The sequence below is a fragment of the Pyrus communis genome, chromosome 11, assembly GCF_963583255.1.
Source record: "Pyrus communis chromosome 11, drPyrComm1.1, whole genome shotgun sequence".
Lineage (NCBI taxonomy): Eukaryota > Viridiplantae > Streptophyta > Magnoliopsida > Rosales > Rosaceae > Pyrus > Pyrus communis.
The window spans coordinates 642969-663536 of record NC_084813.1 but is presented as its reverse complement, the minus strand read 5'-3'; the positions used below and the strand labels follow the sequence as shown (position 1 = coordinate 663536).

The window sequence follows — 20568 nt, the reverse complement described above, 5'->3', positions numbered from 1 at the left end:
AAGGCGGTAACAAGATTAGATTTTTGAGGAGGGAGATAAAAGAAAGGGAAATGGGGAAGTGGGGGCAGAAAACTGCGCCCTTGGGGGGTGGAATGCTGTGGTTGGAAGGGTAAAGTTTAAGGCTTTCGGAGCAAGACTTGTTGGGTTGTCTATTGATTGGGTTGGCGGGCATTGCACTGAGATTTTAGGTTGTGGTTTTGTGGGTACTGGTGGCCATTTTATATAGAGAGAGATATATACAAAGGGGAGAGTTTTTGTTAATGAAAATTTAGGTAGGCTTCGTTGAGAGATAAAGACATCTTAAGAACAGAAGGTAAAGGAAAATGGCAATGGAAAGGAGATCATAATGATCAAAGTCAACCTCATTTACCTCGTTCCACCAAACTTCACACAAATTTAACTAGTAACATAAGACAAGGAGATAAAAACAAGGGTTTTTGAAATTAGTCCTTGCAATATATTTGAATTTTTTTAAAATATCTGGTGCTAGATGACATATTTAATTTAATAGAATGGGATCCTCTTTGGATCATTTCAACCAAATCCATCAAATCCACCAATCCGGACCCTTGAAATTTTAGCCCTCTTTAAAAGTTATAATAACTTTAGTCGTTGGATCAAATTTCAAGGGCCCAGATTGGTAAATTTGATGGATTTTGTGGAAGGGATCCAGAGAGGATCCCTTTCCTAATTTAATCCTTTGAAGTATACTTTTATTAAAATTTATATTATACTTTTTGTTATTTAATGTGTATTTTTATTTAATGTCTCCACATTAAAATTTTAATTTTATTAATATGCACATATTCTTATTCCAAAAAAAAATATGCACATATTAGTTCTTTCAATTATAAATGAATATAAATGAGAAAATATTAAAAGAAATTAGTGACACACAAATATGTAAATACATAAGTGTACAACAATGATTGTACTGAAATGTTTGTACCGACATATATTATAATAAACCTAAAAATATGTACCAAAATGTATTATATTGAGTTAATGTACCTAAATGTAAATACCAAAATATATGTACCGAAATATACGTACCAAATGTACTATATTGAATTAATGAACTGAAATTTTCATATCGAAATGTATGTACCGGAATGTATGTACCGAAATATATTATATTTAATTAATGTACCTATATATTTGTATCGATGGAGATACCGAAATATATCAAATAAATTAACATACCTAAATGAAAAGATTATACAAATTATGTGACAGCCCGTCCCAAATTATTTGTATCAATTGCGTGAAATATCTATTTTACCCTTGGACGTTGTGTAGTGTCATGTGGTTTTACTTTGGATGTGGACCATTTATGTTATGTCCCTAATATTTTGGAACCAATTAGGAACTTAGACTTAGGTTTTATTTTCTTTTGTTTTGGTTGGCTGTCAGAATGCCAAACTCTGAAACTCACTTGCGAATATCCAATCATAAAACCACTCGGCGTTAAATGTGCCGAATGTCGTAACTCGTAACACCTTACTTCGCCGAAAAGGCTAATAAGATGACCTCTGCCAATATGGATTCGGAAACCCTTCTCGGCCGAGATTTGGATAGGTAACCAATCGGCCTTGACGCAGTGATGTTTATCCAAACTAAAGGTGCTCCTCGATCGGCTAATTCTACGACAACAGTGTTGTTTCTCCAAACTGAAGATGTTCGCCAGTTGCCTTCACAGTGCTGTTTATCCAAACTGAAGATGTTCGTCGGTTACCTTCACAGTTATGTTTAACCAAACTGAAGATGTGTCGGTGAAAAAAGAAAATAAAAAAAATCTAAAGATGTTTGAGAGGTTTACGCAGGGCAATTGTGTGTTTAATTGGAGGTCCCTGGATGATGCACTCTGCTCTCTATTTATAGCAACAAAACCTCCTCATGGTCAAGTTGAACCCGTATTCGGACGAGGACTTCTTGTCCCGTTCTAACTCTACCTTGAACAGCCTGGGACCACCAGGCAGCTTTGGGCCGAACCTACACTTGGCCCAATAACATTTTGAGCCCAGACAAATTTATATATGTGTCAATATTTAATTCCACAACTACTTTATTGAAGATGTACAATTCTTTTTCATGGTACGTACTAAAGTAGCAGGTGTCAATCTAAAAAAAATTTAGAAAAGATAAAAGCAGGCGTCAATCGATAAGGATCGAGATTGCCTCTGGATCCCTTTCATGCGAATCCTCTGTCCTTCAATTCTTTGTGTGCTCTGAAGGGTGCAGGCTCCGGTTGCCGACCCACTACGCCCACACCGTTGTCTTTCGGCCTCCGGTTGTAATCCTCCCAGATAGAGAGATGAGAGAGTCGAAGAGAGAAGTGAGAAGAGGGAAGAACAGGAAATGTAGAAAAGAAAATTAATTTTTGGCCGTTCTATTTTTTGTTGAACAGATATGATTAAAGAATCTAAAAGATTTTGATGAAAGAAATCCAGAGAGTTCCTATTTCAATCTGCAATACCATGCAATTTATTGTCAAAGATTTGGACATTATTTTCTTTCTTAATTTGATTTTGAAAGTGTTGCTCCCTAACATTAATAATTGTCAACGGAGTCATACTAATTAAAAGTTTGTTTGGAAGTACTTTTAAAATGACTAAAAGTGTTTTTAGAGAAAATAGTTTTGGATTCCAAAAGCACTTGAAGTGGTTCATGCAAGAAGCATTGGTTATGTGTTTATTGTAGGAAGCGCTTCAAGTATTTTTTCAAGATTCATTTGCATTTTTACTAAGGATTGGTTCCAATAACATTTTTCCCAAAGCACTTTTTACTATTTTTAAAATATTTCCAAATGATCCTTAACTAAATAAATAAAATTAATAGGGTCTCAAATTCGGTTGGTTGTTGCATCATTTGTTCCATGAAAAAAATTTAAAAAAAATAATAATAATTCAACGAAAGGCATAATCTTACAAACGGCCACGTTTGTTTGTTTGCTTTTTTTTTTTTTTTTTTTTTTTTGAACAAATGATATTATCTATACTAAAAGGAGGGAATGATTTCGCAATGGACAAGTAATAATGTAGTTCAAATTCGCCTTTGGCAAGAATCCAACCTAAGCCTTCTTACTTACAAGTGAATACCACTAAACCGTAGTACTAAGTGGCACAAATGACCACGTTTAGGCCTCTGTAATAGGAATGCAACTCGGATTGCTCAAACGTGAATACCAAACAAAGCTGTCCTTTATTTAAATGATCCAGTTTGGTTTGGATGCTATCTATACACCTTTTTTTATCTTTCACATACCCTTCTCAATTTTTGGTCGGATCGATTGAATGAAAAAAAATCAAATGACATATATTAATAAATAATATGTGAGAAGTAAAAAAAAAAAAAAAAAAAATGTGTGGATAACACCACCCTTAATTTTAATTCTTTCATTCCTCTTAGAATTTGGTTTTCCGATTATTACTTACTCAAAGCAAAGAAAAAGTTATATATATATATATATATATATATATATGTTGTTGCCTATTTTACTGGAGAGAGAGAGGTGTGCAGCGGAGAGAAAAGGAGGGTTGAAGAATTTATGTGATGCATATTTCCCATTACACCACTACAATATTAGCTTGGGATTTATTTATAGTAAACTGGATAAGATTGCTTGTCTTGAAAGTAATACAATTATGAAAGAAATAGATCTTTTAGTATCCTAAATTCAATCTACTAATGATTTATAAAACAATATATATATATATATATATATATATATATTGTCGGTAGTTCTATATATATTAGATACCAGAGTTGTGGTAGATTGTATCGGATGCGAGAAAAGTTTTTTGAAGATAGTTAACAAGAAAATCAAAGCAATGGACTTTTATGGGATTTATAGTTATTATAGGTTCCAAGAGACGTTCAAACCATCGATCCCGATCGTGAAGGAGTGGGAGTTTAAGTCCAAACCAACACCAAAGCTTAATCATGGGGAGCTTGGGGAAGAAGCATTGGAAGAACGTCCAACATCGTCGAAGTTTTACGGGGAAATTGAAGAAATAAAAGAGACGTCGTCGAAGTTTTATGGAGAAATTGAAGAAATAAAAGATAGGGTGGAGAGGAGGTTCCATGAGTTCAAGAACTTTTCGATGAGTGCTTACCCTCCTTATGATCATTACTTCCGCGAGAAGCCGTTTTATAATTGTATAGACGCAGCACTAGCCAAACGGATTCAAGAAGAACGCGGAATCCTAAGGCAAGGTCTCCCAAGTTCAATTTTTGTAAGGGTTTATGAATCAAGGATTGATGTCATGAGAGCTGTGATAGTTGGTCGAGAGGGTGCTCCTTATCACCAAGGCTTGTTTTTATTTGACATATTCTTTCCTAGCAATTCTCCCACTCAGCCTCCCCAACTGTTTTACCACTCTTATGGCCTTGATTTCAACCCTAACTTGCCTAAAAGCGGCAACGTTTCGCTTGAAGGGGTTATTTTGAAACAATCTAATATATTGGAGACACTTGTTTTGATTCAACAATTGGTTCTTATGAACGGTAAACCCTACCTCAATAGTGAGTATCCGCGACTCGATGGAGAGAAATCCAACTCAAAGTTGAACAAAAGAGTTTTTGTGCAAACTTGTGAAGCCATGCTTAGTATGTTGAAGTGCCTGCCTATGGGTTTTGAAGATTTTGTTTTAGGGTTTTTCCGCAGTAGAGCTCATAATATTCTGCTCAACTACAAAGCTTGTGCGGATCTTGATGATCAGCCAATAAAGACGTTGTTCTTCAAGCTTGTGAAGGCATTTGAAGCTAATGGAACTTATTGCCGGCATCATTATAACCAGGAGGAGTATGATTTGACATTCAAAAAAGAGGAGTTCCTTTCAGAGGAGGAGAGAACTATGGCTAGTTTTTGGCTCCCTTGACTCAAGATGTAGAATTTTATTGTCAGACCTAGCTAGGCATGCAATTAGAATAATCCAATCTTTCTCAAGAGGTTACTTTAGGTCAAGAGGTTAATTTATCTGTTTGGCAATCTTTTTGTATTGATTATTTGACTATATATCCAAGAAAGACCAATGTCATTATATATGTGTTGTGAACTCTGCAGGGATGAGGAATAATTGTTACACAAACGAGGATCAAGTTTATAAATTTTGATTCAAATTACCAATCGGTTTTATGGCGTAACTACTTCACATGAAGTCATTCACGGAGAATGAAACTCTAATTGGGATAAGTCTAAAAACCTATGACATAATTACACTAACTAATACACAACTCTATCTTTTAGATAATTACAGAATATCAAAATAATAAGAACGTTGACAATGAATTATCCCTTCATGAGTTTATCTGTAAGCTTAAATAATTCTACGGGTATTTGTTTACTGGTTAGATTCTTAATCCTAATTTTTATGTTGCTTGACATTGAGAATGTTTTTTTCATATATTTTTTTAATCGCTAAATAACTAACCCAATTCAATTTTTATTAACCTCGACAAAGGTAGAATAGTGTTAGTGTCATCGATGGAAAATTCGTTATTGGCAAGAATGGTTATGGAGAATACTCGACGATTACTTTGTGATTATAGAGATAAATGAGTTTTACTATTATGGAGATGGATATGATAGATCCGTCATGATAAGAACTGTTGTCACCACTAGAATGCCATAGTTCCCTTGCTGTGGCCTCCCAACGCGGGCTAAGCCAAATTAATTTCTAGTAGGGAGCCGGGCTATACCATTTTCTTCACCTCTCCTTGACCAAGGCTATCTCCAAACATCCAACCATGGAGGGCTAAACATAGTCCAGACTATGCCTTAGCTCTCTAAAATATCATGTTTAATAAATAGTTAAAAAGAGAGGATAGAGAGAAGGGGCCTAAGTGCACAAAAACCCCACCCTTATATAGTACTATAATTACCAATTATTTACTAATTGAAAGTTTTAAGTTTTGAAGGAAAATCTAGATGCACGATTCATTAGGAATGCTAAAGAAACTAAAGTGGAAAAACATAAAAACCAAAGGAGAAATAATGATGTTTCATTATTGAATGCAAAAATCATTTTTTCTCATGTGAGCACGTCGCCATACGCACGAACATGTTGAATGTCGATATGTGATATGTAGAGCAAGCTTTTCATGCGCCACGTAGGTGGCCACCACAGCACACCTGCACCTTAATTTGAGAAAGAGATCCTCTTCGAATCCCTTTCCACCTAATCCGGGATCCGGGCCATTGGAATTTGATCCAACGGCTACAGTTATTATCACTTTTAAATGGACCCTCTATTTGTAGCCGTTGAATCAAATTTCAATGGCCCGGATCTCGGACTAAGTGGATTAGGTGGCAATGGATCCGGAGATGATCATTTCCCTTAATTTGGTTCCTAAAGTACCCTCATAAGCATGACAAGGCAAACATAACACCAGAATTTCAAGGAAGAAGAATAAAAAGAAGAATTAAGGCCGAAAATTCACAATTAATACTCTTCCTATGCACGTAGAGAACATTTGATTGCTTACTTACTCCTTGATTACAAGGGAATATTGTATTGCGTTGGTTATTCATAATGATGGTTACAAAGCCAACAATTCATTACGGGGAAAAATAATAATAATTGAGAACATAATTAAGTGTCTGCATATTTCTAGATGATGGTTTTGGGAGAGAGGTGTAGCTGCCCATTAAGTTGGACACGATTGTGCTAAAGTGTAGGTTATTAGTTTATTCATTTCAGCTAACTAAGTGTCAAGCTTCCATGTTCACTGAAAATTTCTATATAAAATATATTTCTCCTCGTGCAGAATTCATCTAATACTTTTCCTAAGATGGAGACATGTCAACAAGTTCGTACCTAACTTTGTTGAGTATAGGTTTATTCCACAATATTTCTCATAATAATCTGAATTGATCATTATTTAGCCTTTATTGAAAGAACATCCTTATAAAAGTTTACATTAAAAGTTGTTTAGTTATCTAATCGTGCCCTAATTATTGATAAACAATTAAATATACACCATAACCATCAAAGGGGTAAACGTTTTCTTTTTTAGTGAATTTTTGCAAGTATATGATATGTGAATGTGGACTTAAAAAATGTATGGTTCATATCAAAAAATTATTTTGTTGAGTAAATTGAAACGAGTAATTAGCATCGTATTAATTAGTTACTGGCTAATAGTATACGTTTAAACACCCTAACTCAAACACTTAACAAATGAAGTCCACATAGCAGCTTTGCTAAAAGTAATTTCTTTAATTACTTGTTTCACAATTACATGGCCTTGCAAAATTAAGAATACTGATGAAACAATAATGCTTTGCATGACTACTAGCTAGTGTTAGGATAAATCCCCATGTGCATAGCCGTCACAAAATGTGTTTGTTTTGTTAAACCGAGTTTATATTTTCCAATTAGTACATATACACATTAAAATAGTATATAAACACCAACCAAAGGATGACAAGAATATCAGGACACCCTAATTTCCTATCCATTTGTTGATCGATATATTTAATAATTAGCACAATCATTAAAACTAAGTATCCCTAGCTAGCTGGAGCCCTGTTCTAAGTTTTGCAGCGTGGCATATTTTAGAACCATTCGATCTATGGACTTCGATAATGCTGGCCAGATATGGTAACCGCATATACATGTGCATCGTGTTATTTGGCTCATGCTTAATCCCAAAGCTAAGCAATAGCTTGTAGATTAACTGAACCACCAGGAGACAATAATTGAAGTCGTTAGATCGCTCCAAAAGAATCAATCCCCATCTAAAACGACGTTGTTTTCTATGAAAGGGTTAAGTTTAGTAAGTAATGAGAGGTAAACAAAATTTGTAGACTAAATTGAAAACTAAATAATGTGTCACTAATAGAAAATAAGTACATTAGTAAACACTAATAATCTAATAATCAACTTTCATGTCATTTAGTTTACACCTAGTCTCCTTAGTATTACCCTAAGTTTAATTTGGAGGTTTAACCGATAAAAGTTTTGAGTTTAGGGTTAGTAGAATTTGGGATTTATTGGAAAAAGAATAAATAAATTGAAGTATTAAACAGCATCATTCTAGACATAAACAATCAGATTATCACCAAAAGGATGAAAATATGATTAAAAATTTAGAAGGTTTGGTTTTGATTTTATTTACGGTAATGTATAAACGAACTAATACTGGGCATGCATGCATGCAGCTGAAACATTGCTGCTTGCTGCCGGCCTTGTTCTTAGGGTGGTGTTATCTATACACCTCTTTTTATTTTTCACACATTCTTTTCAGTTTCCGACCGTCAGATGAAGAATTGAAGAAAGATCAATAGACAGAAATTTTTTATAAACCATTATATACACACACACACACTGCTAATTAGTTTTGCTGAGAAATATTAAACAAGAACTAAGTAATAGGATTCCGCCAATATTTATCCAATCAAGCTTGGAGCGGTATATGGTATATATCTCCACGGAAAGTTATGAGTGACAGAAGATGCATGCATCTTTCTGTAAGATTGTCCAAGTTTAAAGTTTCCTGGGGGTACTATGATATAACAGACATGCATGCATGTTACAAAACATGGCTTAATGAATTAGGAATAATTATTTTTCTAAGACTTGAGAGACATCAATCATCACTTTGATGGAAACTAGGGTTCATGAATGTCAGAACCAAATCTACCTTATCCCAACATCAAGATCTAATTTGTCCACCCAATTCTCAACCCAAATGGTATTTCTGCAGCTTCTCCAATTCCTTTTATTTAATAAAGGTTTCTTGCCTGGAAACAAGGCCGGCCTAACCACCAAGAAACCCTAGAAACTGGAAAATTAGGTTTATCATATATAAATGTGGATTGCCATGTTTGATTGAGCTGGAATCGTGAGGAAATTAATTAAGGACCCCAATAGCAATTCACATATATGATTATCTATGGCATTGAATTTGGAAAGGTGGGGGAGGAATAATCCAGGGTGTTTTCCATGGGCTAGGCGTGATGAAAGGTGGTGGTTTGAGGGAGGGGCTTAGTTGGTGACATTACTAGACTCATGTGGTTGCATGTGCATAAGTTGGAGAACATGCCCAAAGCAACAAGCTAGCAAACACCACCAGTAGCTACACTTGGCACCATACCGTTCAATTATCCCCCTATTCCCTTGGAGTCCTTCTTTGAAATTGCCCCTTGTGGTCCTCACCCCTTCATTCTCTCATTAGTTAATTTGCACTAATTAAAATGTTTATCCTTAATGGCCGCCAACCAAGTTACCAGTTATATCCTATAAAAACCCCCACCCATTCTGCCAGTTCTGTCATAGTAGTCGTTTGTTTTCAGTTTTTACAACCAACTTGACGCTTGGAAGGCTTAAACTTCGGGTTAAGTTATCGCGGGATTCATGGGTTCTCAACAGCCTCTCCTTGTTTCCCTTGGTTCAAAGGGCACGGTCCTAGAAACCGAGGGAAAGTCCTACACAAATGGGGCATTGTGGAACATCACACGGGAAAGTGGTGGAGTGGTTGTGAGGAACAAGAGATCGCCAAGAAGAAGGATCTTGAAGAAGAAGAAGAAGACGTGGACACGCCTACAAAGTGCAAGAAGGCGCAGCAATAATATTGGGATCAAAAGAAGGGTGAAAACTTTGAAAGGACTGATTCCAAACAGTGATGATTCGACGGGGTTGGATGGACTTTTCAGAGACACGGCTGATTACATTTTGTCCTTGCAAACTAGAGTCAGGCTCATGCAGATTATGGTTCAAGCATTCGCAGCAGGTTCTGATCATCAGTGATTGCTCAAAATTCATTGTGTAAATTAGAGAATAGTATTCTTTATTTTTTACTTATTTAAAAAAGATCTTCCTTCTTCTTTTTTCTTCTTCTGCTTTCTTGTGATTTATGTCATATAGAGGCTTGTTTATTGTGTTAAATAATAAATAGTAACTCGAGTTGATCATTGTGTAAGTGGTTTAGTGAATGTAGCTGATTACATTTTGTCCTTGCAAATATATGTATTTATTTTGGTTTTGTGTTTTCTGGATGTTTGGGAAATATTAAACACACTATTTTTAGATTCTCTCACACAGTGGTTTAATTATGTTTGTTGTTTTCGTTTGTATAGTTCAATCCGACAATAAAAATGAAGAGGTATGCATGAGAAGTGAAAAATGGTGTAAAAATTACCTACCTAAATTAATTGCAATTTATTCCAATATGTTTTTTGCCCCCGGTTTGATGACTTAACTTTGTGGTGATGAGCCCAAATGTAAGTTAATTTTCAGCCCAAATTGTAACGTGGACTGTAAAGGATGATAAGTGGCCTCTCAAACATTGCTCTGGTGGACACATAATTCTCGTTTGTGCGATAATTATAGGGCATGAGTACACCATTACACCATTATAGTGATATCATGTGCTAACAAAATAAGGACCTGTGAGTTTTTGTCTACTTGTCCTTATTTCATTAGCATGAGACGACAGACTATGAATACTATGTAGGTTGTTTGAGATTGACTTGTATAAGATGACTCACTAAATTTAATGAATCTTGAATGACGATTTTATTTATATTTTTTAATGAAGATAGAAGATAAATTAGCCATAAAATAAATTATCCCTCTCAATCCTACAATTTTCATGAGAATTAATTTTCTCTATTAGTAATTCAACTTCTACCTTGACTTGACCACAAAAATACTAGTGGATATCCATTTCTCCATCTGGTGTTTATTAAGTTTAATGAGTCATTATATCTAAGGCAATCATAAACAACATATGTATAAGGCCATATGGTTTTATTTCTTTAAGGGTGATGTAATGCCAATTTACTTAACATATTTTCTTTCACCTACCGTATAATTAATAAATCAATTTTAAATTAATATGAGGTGACCATGAAAATAGGATATAGGTGGCTATAATAGCACTCTTCCTTAGTGCCTATTTTATCATTTTGCAAAAATACCAAAATAAACGATAAGGAGAATTCACTCAACCGTATAATCTCAAATATAAAGACGTGTGATAGTGTGAGCCCTTATCACACATGTTTATGAGCCAAAAGCACTTCGATGTCTAAGTTAGATTTAGTGAACGAATGGGAATTTCTAGCTAGAGTTCCTTGGCTAAGGAAACATTTACCTCTCATGGTCAAAAGGTGAATTCCCTTAATAGTGATGATTTTAAGCTTGATCCTAGCTCTCGTAGAGGTACACATAATCTTCGTGTCAATGTTTACGGCGTCAACATCAACGTCAAATTAACAATGTTGTACCGACCTATTGGTACCAAATGTTGATCACATATCAACGATATCTAATAAATAGTGTCGCTTCCGCCGACGTTGTCGACACTTCCGGGTCCTCCATTGTCCGTTCCTCTTTCTCCTCCACGGTCAAAGGGATTTTGAGTTCCCACCTTAATAGTCAAACTCAACTTCAACTTCACTTCGGGGCCACTCATTATCCTGGTTGTGCGGGCCATTATGAAGGGACCAGTTAAAAGGCCTTATGTGCCATTACGGGCCATAAGGGACCAGACATGCATGCTCGGCCTATATGGTAAAGGTAATTAAGTTGGACTGGTTTGTCTCATAGCAGGACTATCTTTGGTCGCTAATAAAACCATTTTTTTTTTAATGAAAAACACCTTTGTTATTATTTTTGCAAAGTGAAATGGACCGAACCCAAATGGCATGTAAGTTCCATGAACCATGATGATGAATAACAACATGTGTTCAGTTGTGTGAAGCAAAATCGAATTAGTAGTTCAAAGACGGAAAGGTATGTCGGCAGCACCAGCCAAAGTAGTACAAAGACGAAACGATGTCAGCTGCTGCCCCATCTGCCATGATGTTGTACATGCATGTGAATCAGCTTTGGTATCTTCTTTTGGGATCCGGTAATATTTCCAGAGCTGGAGTCCTCTGTTCACAAGGTATGGGGTTCATGGGGTTTTTTCCCTTTTGCCTTTTTTCCTTCTCCGTGTAATATACTTAGGGGCAGTGGCTTTACTTACACCATGTACAATGAATGCAATGCATGCTACTATCAAATCAACAACTATAGTGGGAATTCTGATCAAGTATGCAATGTCATGCTTTGAATTAATGATCCATCTTTATTTTGTATCATGGCTATTAGTAAAACCTAATTTCGTGTTTATTTCACGTTTTTATTTAAGTTATAACAAAAAATGAGGAAATCAAACATAAAATCTGAGGTGCATGGATTAATGTTAGGGGTGTGATACCTCCACATCCATTTTTACTTTTCACACACCCCTCATTAATTTATGTCCTTTGATCTTTTTCAATTCATTCAATCTGATGGTTGGAAATTAAAAAGGTGCGTGCGAAGTAAAAAGGGATGTGTAGATAATATACCCCTTAATGTTATACACCATTATGGCTCAGTGTTTAGAGCGATAATTGTCGTTCAAATATGTGGTGGCGGTTTAATAGTTTGTGTACTTGACAAATAACTGTATGATGAGGAAGTACAACGTTTGTTAGGGGTGACTTATAGGGCTTCTTTTGCCCGCATTTGCAAGATCATCAAGGGGTAGTGCGGTGTTTTACTCGTGATGTCGTTATAGTAGTTTCCAACTTGCAAAGTTTAGATCACGTGGGTGTTATCTTATATTGTATTCTTGATGAGATTGTAATTGCAAAGCATTGTTGTGTTTCTTTAGTACGTGTGACCTCTTGTTTTGCTCTAAAGACAACATGTAATATGTCTATCTTATATATGAAGAAAATTAAGGTTCTACCGTAAAATCAATTAGCAATATGAGAAGTAGTCAAACCTCTTATAAACATTTACAAGGTTTCTCATTTCTCCGATGTGAGACTCTTTTACCTTCACACCCTCACAAGCTCCCTCATGTGTGGTGAATTTTCAAGTCAAACATATGGACAACACCAATTGGGTGACATGAAGCACGTGTGGTTGTTAGGATTCACTTATGGTCAACCTACTCTAATATCATAAAGAAAGTTGATGTTCCATCATAAAACCAATTGGCAACATGAGGAGTACTTCAACCTCTTATAAGCCCTTGCAATATTTTTCCTTTCACCAATGTGAAGCTCTTTTACCTTCACATCCTCGAATATAGGCTGACCATCTTTATAAAGTTCCTTTTGATCTTAAACATAAGACCTTTTGAGTTTATATCAAATCTTCTTTTAAAAGACCATGATGAGCCTTTTTTTTTTTTTTTTTTTTTTTTGGGGCCCCTGCGGGGGCGGTGGGTGGGGGGAGGGTTCTAACCTTTAAAATTATATCAATAAAAGATAAATACAAGTGTTATAATTTAAGTGAAAGTAATATAACGCGACAATATTTCATGCATACCTAATTAAGCTTACTCCGATCCCACAGAAATTCAAATTTTCATATTCTTTTCCTCAAAAAAAAAAATTCCACCATACTCATTTCATCTAAATTCATATCTCAAAATTAAAAATCTTTCACCTCTAAATTCATTTCTCATTTCAAGCTAATGAAGTTTCTCACTGTTTGACTCACTTCTGGATGTCTCTTAACTCAAAAAAACTTAGCTTGAGGAATCTCCAGACATGAGCCAAGTTTTCTCCCTCCATCTGTAATCCTTTATCAGTACAATCATCATTTCTCTCAAAAAAAAAAAAAATATTATTATTTCTTACACGTCTTGAACTTTATAAAAATTACACAATCAAATTCAATCCTAAGCACCAAAATCAGTTAAAATTATTCACTTAAGTATATGCAGTAAAATAAATATGCTCAACGTTTGGACCTTCTTCAAATTTCTAGTTATTACTTTTTGCCCGTAACCAGAATGTTTGGATAACTAGCTACTTGCGTCTAGGCTCATAATTCCTTTTGCTTTACCCAAGTTAATACTAAAATGAATTATATATATTTTCGTTATTTTTGCTTTAATTAGTTTGCAGAAATCGCATTAGTTCAAAACTTCAAATAATTGAAAAGAGGTGTAGAGAGTGTGAATTTCAAGTCGAAAAATTTAGAAATTTCATATATCTTTAATAATTATTTTCTATGTTATTAATTAATTTTACGATAAGACCCAAGTTTTTCAGAATCCATATTCTATCAAGAAGGGCACAATACAACAACTTATTTTCGAGATAAATTGTCCATTTCTAAGCTTCCTAGCCACTTTCTCTCGAGTTTCGTTTACATGCAAATTTATATTCAACCCCAGCCGAATGCCGAATGGCGAATGGTTTTAGCCTTGACTTCCTCCCCTCCCATTCCCATGTGCAGCTCGCAGTCGCACCTCAACTTTTCAACAGAGAATATGCAGATGAGGTTAAGAATGATGACTCACACGAAATATGACCACCAACCAAAAGTAACGCGTTCACCAGTCAGACAAACATCAAACAGATAAAAAGCTTCATACGACCACAAGTATGTCAAACTTCTAGAACTTGCTAGCTTTGAAAAATAGAAACAACAAAATTAATTAATTATGGAGTTCCCTTTGTTAATTGAAAAAAAAAATTAAATTTACAAACTAAATGATGTGTCATTAATAAGAACGAGCACATTTATTAATGCTCAAATCATAATTCATTCATCAACTTCCATGTCGTTTACTTTACAAAATTTTGTCTACAAATTCAATCTCCCTGACATTACCCATTAGATAATGTTGGGAAAACCAAATTTATAAATTAAATGATGTGTCACAATAGGAAATAAGCACGTTAAGTAAGAATCCAATCATCAATATCCACATTGTTTGGTTTACAAAATTTGATAACATTAACATTACCCCTGTTAATTATTTGATTTAATTAAAAATTTAGTATCTCTAACATTACCCTCGTTAATTATATATATATATATATATATTATATACAAGCCTGTAAAAGTTTGTGATTTAATTAATTAAATTGTTGGTCACTTTAACAGGATAAGTGTGAGGGTTCAAGTGGGTGATTAAGTTTAAATAAAGTAACGTTTGGTGGGAGTTAGAAATATGTAGCCAATTGTAAAGCATGAACGAGAGAGTTACATGAAATTTTAGCTTATGACCGGGCAATAGTGGAGGCAGTTGATTAGTCACTCTTTCCTTCAATGCCTCTTTCATTATTTAGAACGGAAATAAAACAAAAATACAAGCACGTGCGTGTTTACTTACAATAAAAATATGAATCGGAATCTTTTCACTTTTTGAGTTTTTTGCGTACGTTTATGGGTATAATAATTGACACACCCCGACCGAGATCAGGGCATGCTGGCCGTCACACGAAGGTGACGTAGCCATGTGCGCGTGCGGAAGCTAATAAGATAGTAATATAAAAGTACTAATAATTAAAAATTAACTAGCATACAAAGTACTAGTGTATGTGAGACACAATTCAGAGCAAGTCTACAACAGTCCAAACGGAAAAGATACGACATAAATACACCTGAAGGTGACCCTACAATGGTGAGTGTCTGTCAGAAATGCCGGGACGCCCTCTGGGATAAACCACCGAACTTGCTAGACCACTAGAACCTGGAGGGGCGCAAAAACAAAAGCGTGAGTGGGCAAAAACAAAGTTCTTTGAAAACTCTTTAGCAAAATACATTCTAACCCCTCGCCGTAAAACCTGTATACTTCCCAGAAAATGAACATATATACGTATGTATAGATATGTCAATCATGCTCCATGATATGCCATTCATGCTCCATAATATGCCACAACATAATCTCATAATCAAATATAAATGCTCAAGCGTAATTCACATCAATAACATATAATCTGGCAGCCGGGAGTCACCTAACGTGACCTGTACGGCTGCATCTAGAGCTCCACTCTCAACTCAATATCTGAATCTGCACACAAGTCGGAACCACCTAACGTGGTCTGTACGACAGGCTGGGTGTAATATATATATGTATGCTCTAGTGCTACGATCACGTGAAGCTGTGCGATAAATCGCGGGTCACCTACAAGTCGGAACCACCTATTGTGGTCTGTACGACAGGCTTGCACCTAACTTGGATCCAAGGCGAGCATGCGGTGCTGGTGAACATACACGTGAAGGCTGTGCCCTGGCCTCGGGCGGGAGCACTAACACCGGGGGTGCAGATTATGAGCTCTCTAAACATTTCAAACTACCATTGCATAACAACATGAGTACCGCTTACCTGGCACTTACCTGTGCGTCCACAGCACCAAATACACATATATATATGTATGCCACTACTAATACATGCAATGATGCGTAAACAACATTCATATGATGCATGGCATAAAACAAATAACATTTTCTATTTAATTTCTGGGAATTAATATGTATATAGGTATATACGGAAAACAAAAGCCCACTCACTGATAATTGGAAGGGTCGTAGCCCCCCTGCCTCGAGTGTGTACGCTCGTCCTCGGAATACGAATCACCTAAACGCGACAAAGTTACGAAAACGTTAATTTAAAAGCACCTAAGCAACTTATCGTAATAACTTCTCATACATTGCTCAATTTGGACAAATGAATATACCAACGTGATCTACACAACCTCAGGATCACACCCATAATTTTAAAATAATTTTTGGACCACGCACGCGCCCCCACGCGCAGTCCTAGGCACGGACCTACGCGCCCCCCACGCGCGGCCACGTGCACTGCACACTGACGGCGTCAGCTGACGCCGTCAGGAATATTCCGTCAACTAACGGAATATTCCGTTAAATCTAACCAGATTCCGTCACTGCCGTTAGGAATATTCCGTTAGACTTAACGGAATATTCCCCTTTCTTCTCCGGCGAGCCGGCGCCGGAAAACTGGAAATTTTTCAAACTTTGTTTTCTCACTCGTTTCTCAACCAATTTCCATGATTTTTGAACCAAAATGAAGCTTAGGACTAGTAGAACAACGTTAGACTAGTTTTAAGGCCTAAAAACTACTAGATCATACCTGTCTTCAACTTCAAGAATCGGCCAACTTCGTACAGGACGATCCCGACGTCCAAATTTGTCCAACGATACACTCCCAAGCTCCTTGGGACCTCACTAACACGTCTACAAGCTTCAAATAACCAAAAACTAAGTAAATTTAATTTGCATGAACAGTAACCAAAACTGAGCTCGTGAAATCGACGTGAAAACGTCGGAGTTCCTACCTGAAAATGGCACCACTGGACTTCTCTCAGCCTCACGAGCACGAGGGTGGTCTTGGTTTCTTAATTGGTGCAGGTTTGAGTAGGTTTTGTGTGTAGTCCGTAGGTTTGCAGAAGGAAGAAGAAGAAGAAAGGAACTCGGGGAGAGAGAGAGAGAGAGAGAGAAAAAAAGAAAGACAGAGTGAGGGAATGAGGGAGGGAATCCCGGAAAGAAAAAGAAAATGCATGAGTGTGTGTGGTCCCACAACCCACACAACACAACACTAAGCGTAAACGAATAGATTAGGGGTAAAATTGTAATTTCAAATGTACGTTTCGTTAGTTTCGGGACGGGATGTTACAACCTACCCTCCTTAATAGAATTTCGTCCCGAAATTCAAAACAACCACATATAACCCCTAGTAATCGAAGAACAATCTAGGATACAAATCCCTCATCCCATTTTCTGTCTCCCATGTCGCTTCTTCAATCGAGTGATTCCTCCACAAAACTTTCACCAAATTCATCGTTTTGTTCCTCAGAACCTTCTCTTTCCAATCTAAGATCGTTAACGGTTCATCGTCATACGTCAAATCTGGATTTATCTCTAACGGTTGAGGAGGTATCACATGCAACGGATCAGCAACATAATGACGGAGCATAGACACGTGAAAAACGTTATGCACTTTAGCCAACTCCGGAGGCAACTCCAACCTGTAAGCTACCTCACCAACTCGTTCTGTGACTATGTACGGTCCGATGTACCTGGGACTCAACTTTCCCTTCTTTCCAAACCGCACAACACCTCTCCACGGTGACAGCTTCAGAAACACCCAATCTCCGACCTTATACACTCTGTCCGTAGCATGCCGATCTGCTAAACTTTTCTGCCTGTCCTGTGCTGCTTTCAGGTTAGACCTAATTACCTGAACATTTTGAGTAGTCTCCTCGACAATCTCCGGACCTACTAAGACTCTTTCGCCAACCTCTGACCAACACAACGGAGTGCGACAAGATCTACCATACAAGGCTTCAAATGGCGCCATGCCAATACTCGAATGGAAACTGTTGTTGTAAGCAAATTCCATCAAATCTAACCGTTGGTGCCAAGCATCACTGAACTGTAACACCGATGCTCGCAGCATATCTTCCAAGGTCTGAATAGTTCTCTCGGACTGTCCATCCGTCTGTGGATGATACGCCGTACTGTAAAGTAATCTCGTACCCAAAGCTTCCTGAAAAGCTACCCAAAACTTCGATGTGAATCGTGGATCACGATCCGAGACAATACTTACAGGGACACCATGGTATTTCACAACCTTTGAGATAAACAACTCCGCTAACCGGCTCAAAGAGTATTTCTCTCTCACTGGAATGAAATGTGCCGACTTAGTGAGCCGATCAACGATCACCCAAATGCCATCAAAGCCATTATGTGTACGCGGTAACTTGTACACAAAATCCATAGTGATATTTTCCCATTTCCACTCTGGAACGGGAAGCGGCTGCAACAAACAAAACGGCTTCTTTCTTTCTGCTTAAACCTGCTGACAAACAGCACACCTGCTCACATACTCAGCTATCTCCCTTTTTATACCCGGCCAATAGTAAAATGGTCGAATGGTATGATACATTTTAGTCGCTCCTGGGTGCATGGCGTAAGCCGAGATATGTGCTTCATCAAGGATTTCCTTCTTCAAATCCGCATTACTAGGCACGAACATTCTACCCTCTAACATCAACATGCCATCAGAATCACGAACTCTGAGATCTCGCCTCCTTCCTTGATCTCGAGCTTGAATTAGTTCTTGAATCTGTTCATCAGCTACCTGAGCTTCAAGCACCCGATCCACCAAGATTGGCCTAACTTGAAAATTAGCAAGTAATGCCACTTCTCGATCTTCTGCTTCTAACCTTACTCCCGTAGCACGCAAGTCCACCAAAAGAGGAATACGACTAGCGTACAACGCATTGATACGGCCATGTGACTTCCTGCTAAGTGCATCGGCCACTACGTTCGCACGACCAGGGTGATAATCAATCGTGCAATCGTAATCGCTGAGCAACTCCAACCACCTCCGTTGACGAAGATTAAGTTCCTTCTGGGTGAAGAGATACTGAAGACTCTTGTGATCTGTGAAGATCTTACACTTCTCTCCGTAAAGATAATGTCTCCACAACTTCAACGCAAAGATGATAGCAGCTAACTCCAGATCATGTGTAGGGTAATTCATCTCATGGGGTTTCAACTGCCGCGAAGCATAAGCAATCACCCTACCATGCTGCATCAATACACATCCCAGACCATTCAAGGAAGCATCGCTATAAACCTCGAAATCACCACTATCGTCCGGGAGTGCCAACACAGGTGCATTAGTAAGACAACGCTTCAACTGCTGGAAACTCTACTCACACTTATCATTCCACTCAAACTTAACGTCTTTCCTTGTTAACCTCGTCAGTGGCAAGGCAATCACCGAAAAATCCTTAACGAATCTCCGATAATATCCCGCCAAACCAATGAAACTTCTCACCTCAGTGACGGTTCGTGGTTGCTCCCAACTCTCCACAGCTGCAACCTTCTGAGGATCAACCAGAATACCTTGAGCAGAAATGATGTGCCCCAAAAACGCAACTTGATCTAACCAGAACTGGCACTTGCTAAACTTAGCATACAATTGGTGTTCCCTCAACCTTTTCAACACCAAAGTAAGATGTCGAACATGCTCCGCTTTGGATTTAGAATACACCAGAATATCGTCAATGAAGACAATAACAAATCTATCCAGGTAAGGCTGGAATACCCGGTTCATTAAATCTATAAAAGCTGCTGGTGCATTCGTCAACCCAAACGGCATAACCAAAAACTCGTAATGACCGTAACGAGTCCTGAACGCCGTCTTAGGAACATCATCCCTACTAATCTTCAGCTGATAGTACCCAGACCTCAAGTTTATCTTAGAAAATACACAAGCACCTCTCAGCTGATCAAACAAATCATCGATACGAGGCAATGGATAACGGTTTTTAATCGTCACCCGATTCAATTGTCTGTAGTCGATACATAACCTCAAAGTCCCATCTTTCTTTTTCACAAACAACACTGGAGCGCCCCAAGGTGAAGTACTAGGCTGAATGAATCATTTATCCACTAATTCCTGTAACTGAACTTTCAATTCCCTTAACTCAGCGGGAGCCATACGATAAGGAGTTAATGAAATAGGATTAGTACCTGGAAGCAACTCAACATTGAAATCCACGTCTCGATCCGGGGGTAAACCAGGTAAATCCTCAGGAAAAACATCAGGTAAGTGTCTGACCACTCTCACATCCTCAATTCTGCTAGGAACGGTCTCCTCTAGTACCACATGAGCTAGATACCCCTGACAACCTTTAGTCAACAGCTTCTTCGCTCGCAAAGCCGAAATAACGCCATGTCTTACCCCACTCTGCTCACCCACAAAAGTAACCTCAGGTAATCCAGGACGGTGAAACGTAACTACTTT

The 20568-nt window shown here is 37.3% G+C and overlaps 1 protein-coding gene across 1 annotated transcript; it reads left to right on the top strand.

Annotated features, from left to right (window-relative positions):
• Positions 1-3830: 3830 nt before the first annotated feature.
• LOC137707668 (putative ubiquitin-conjugating enzyme E2 38) lies at positions 3831-4880 on the top strand. The gene has a single exon (XM_068446578.1). It carries the CDS (start codon positions 3831-3833, stop codon positions 4878-4880), a length of 1050 nt encoding a protein of 349 aa, XP_068302679.1.
• The last annotated feature ends 15688 nt before the right edge of the window (positions 4881-20568 follow it).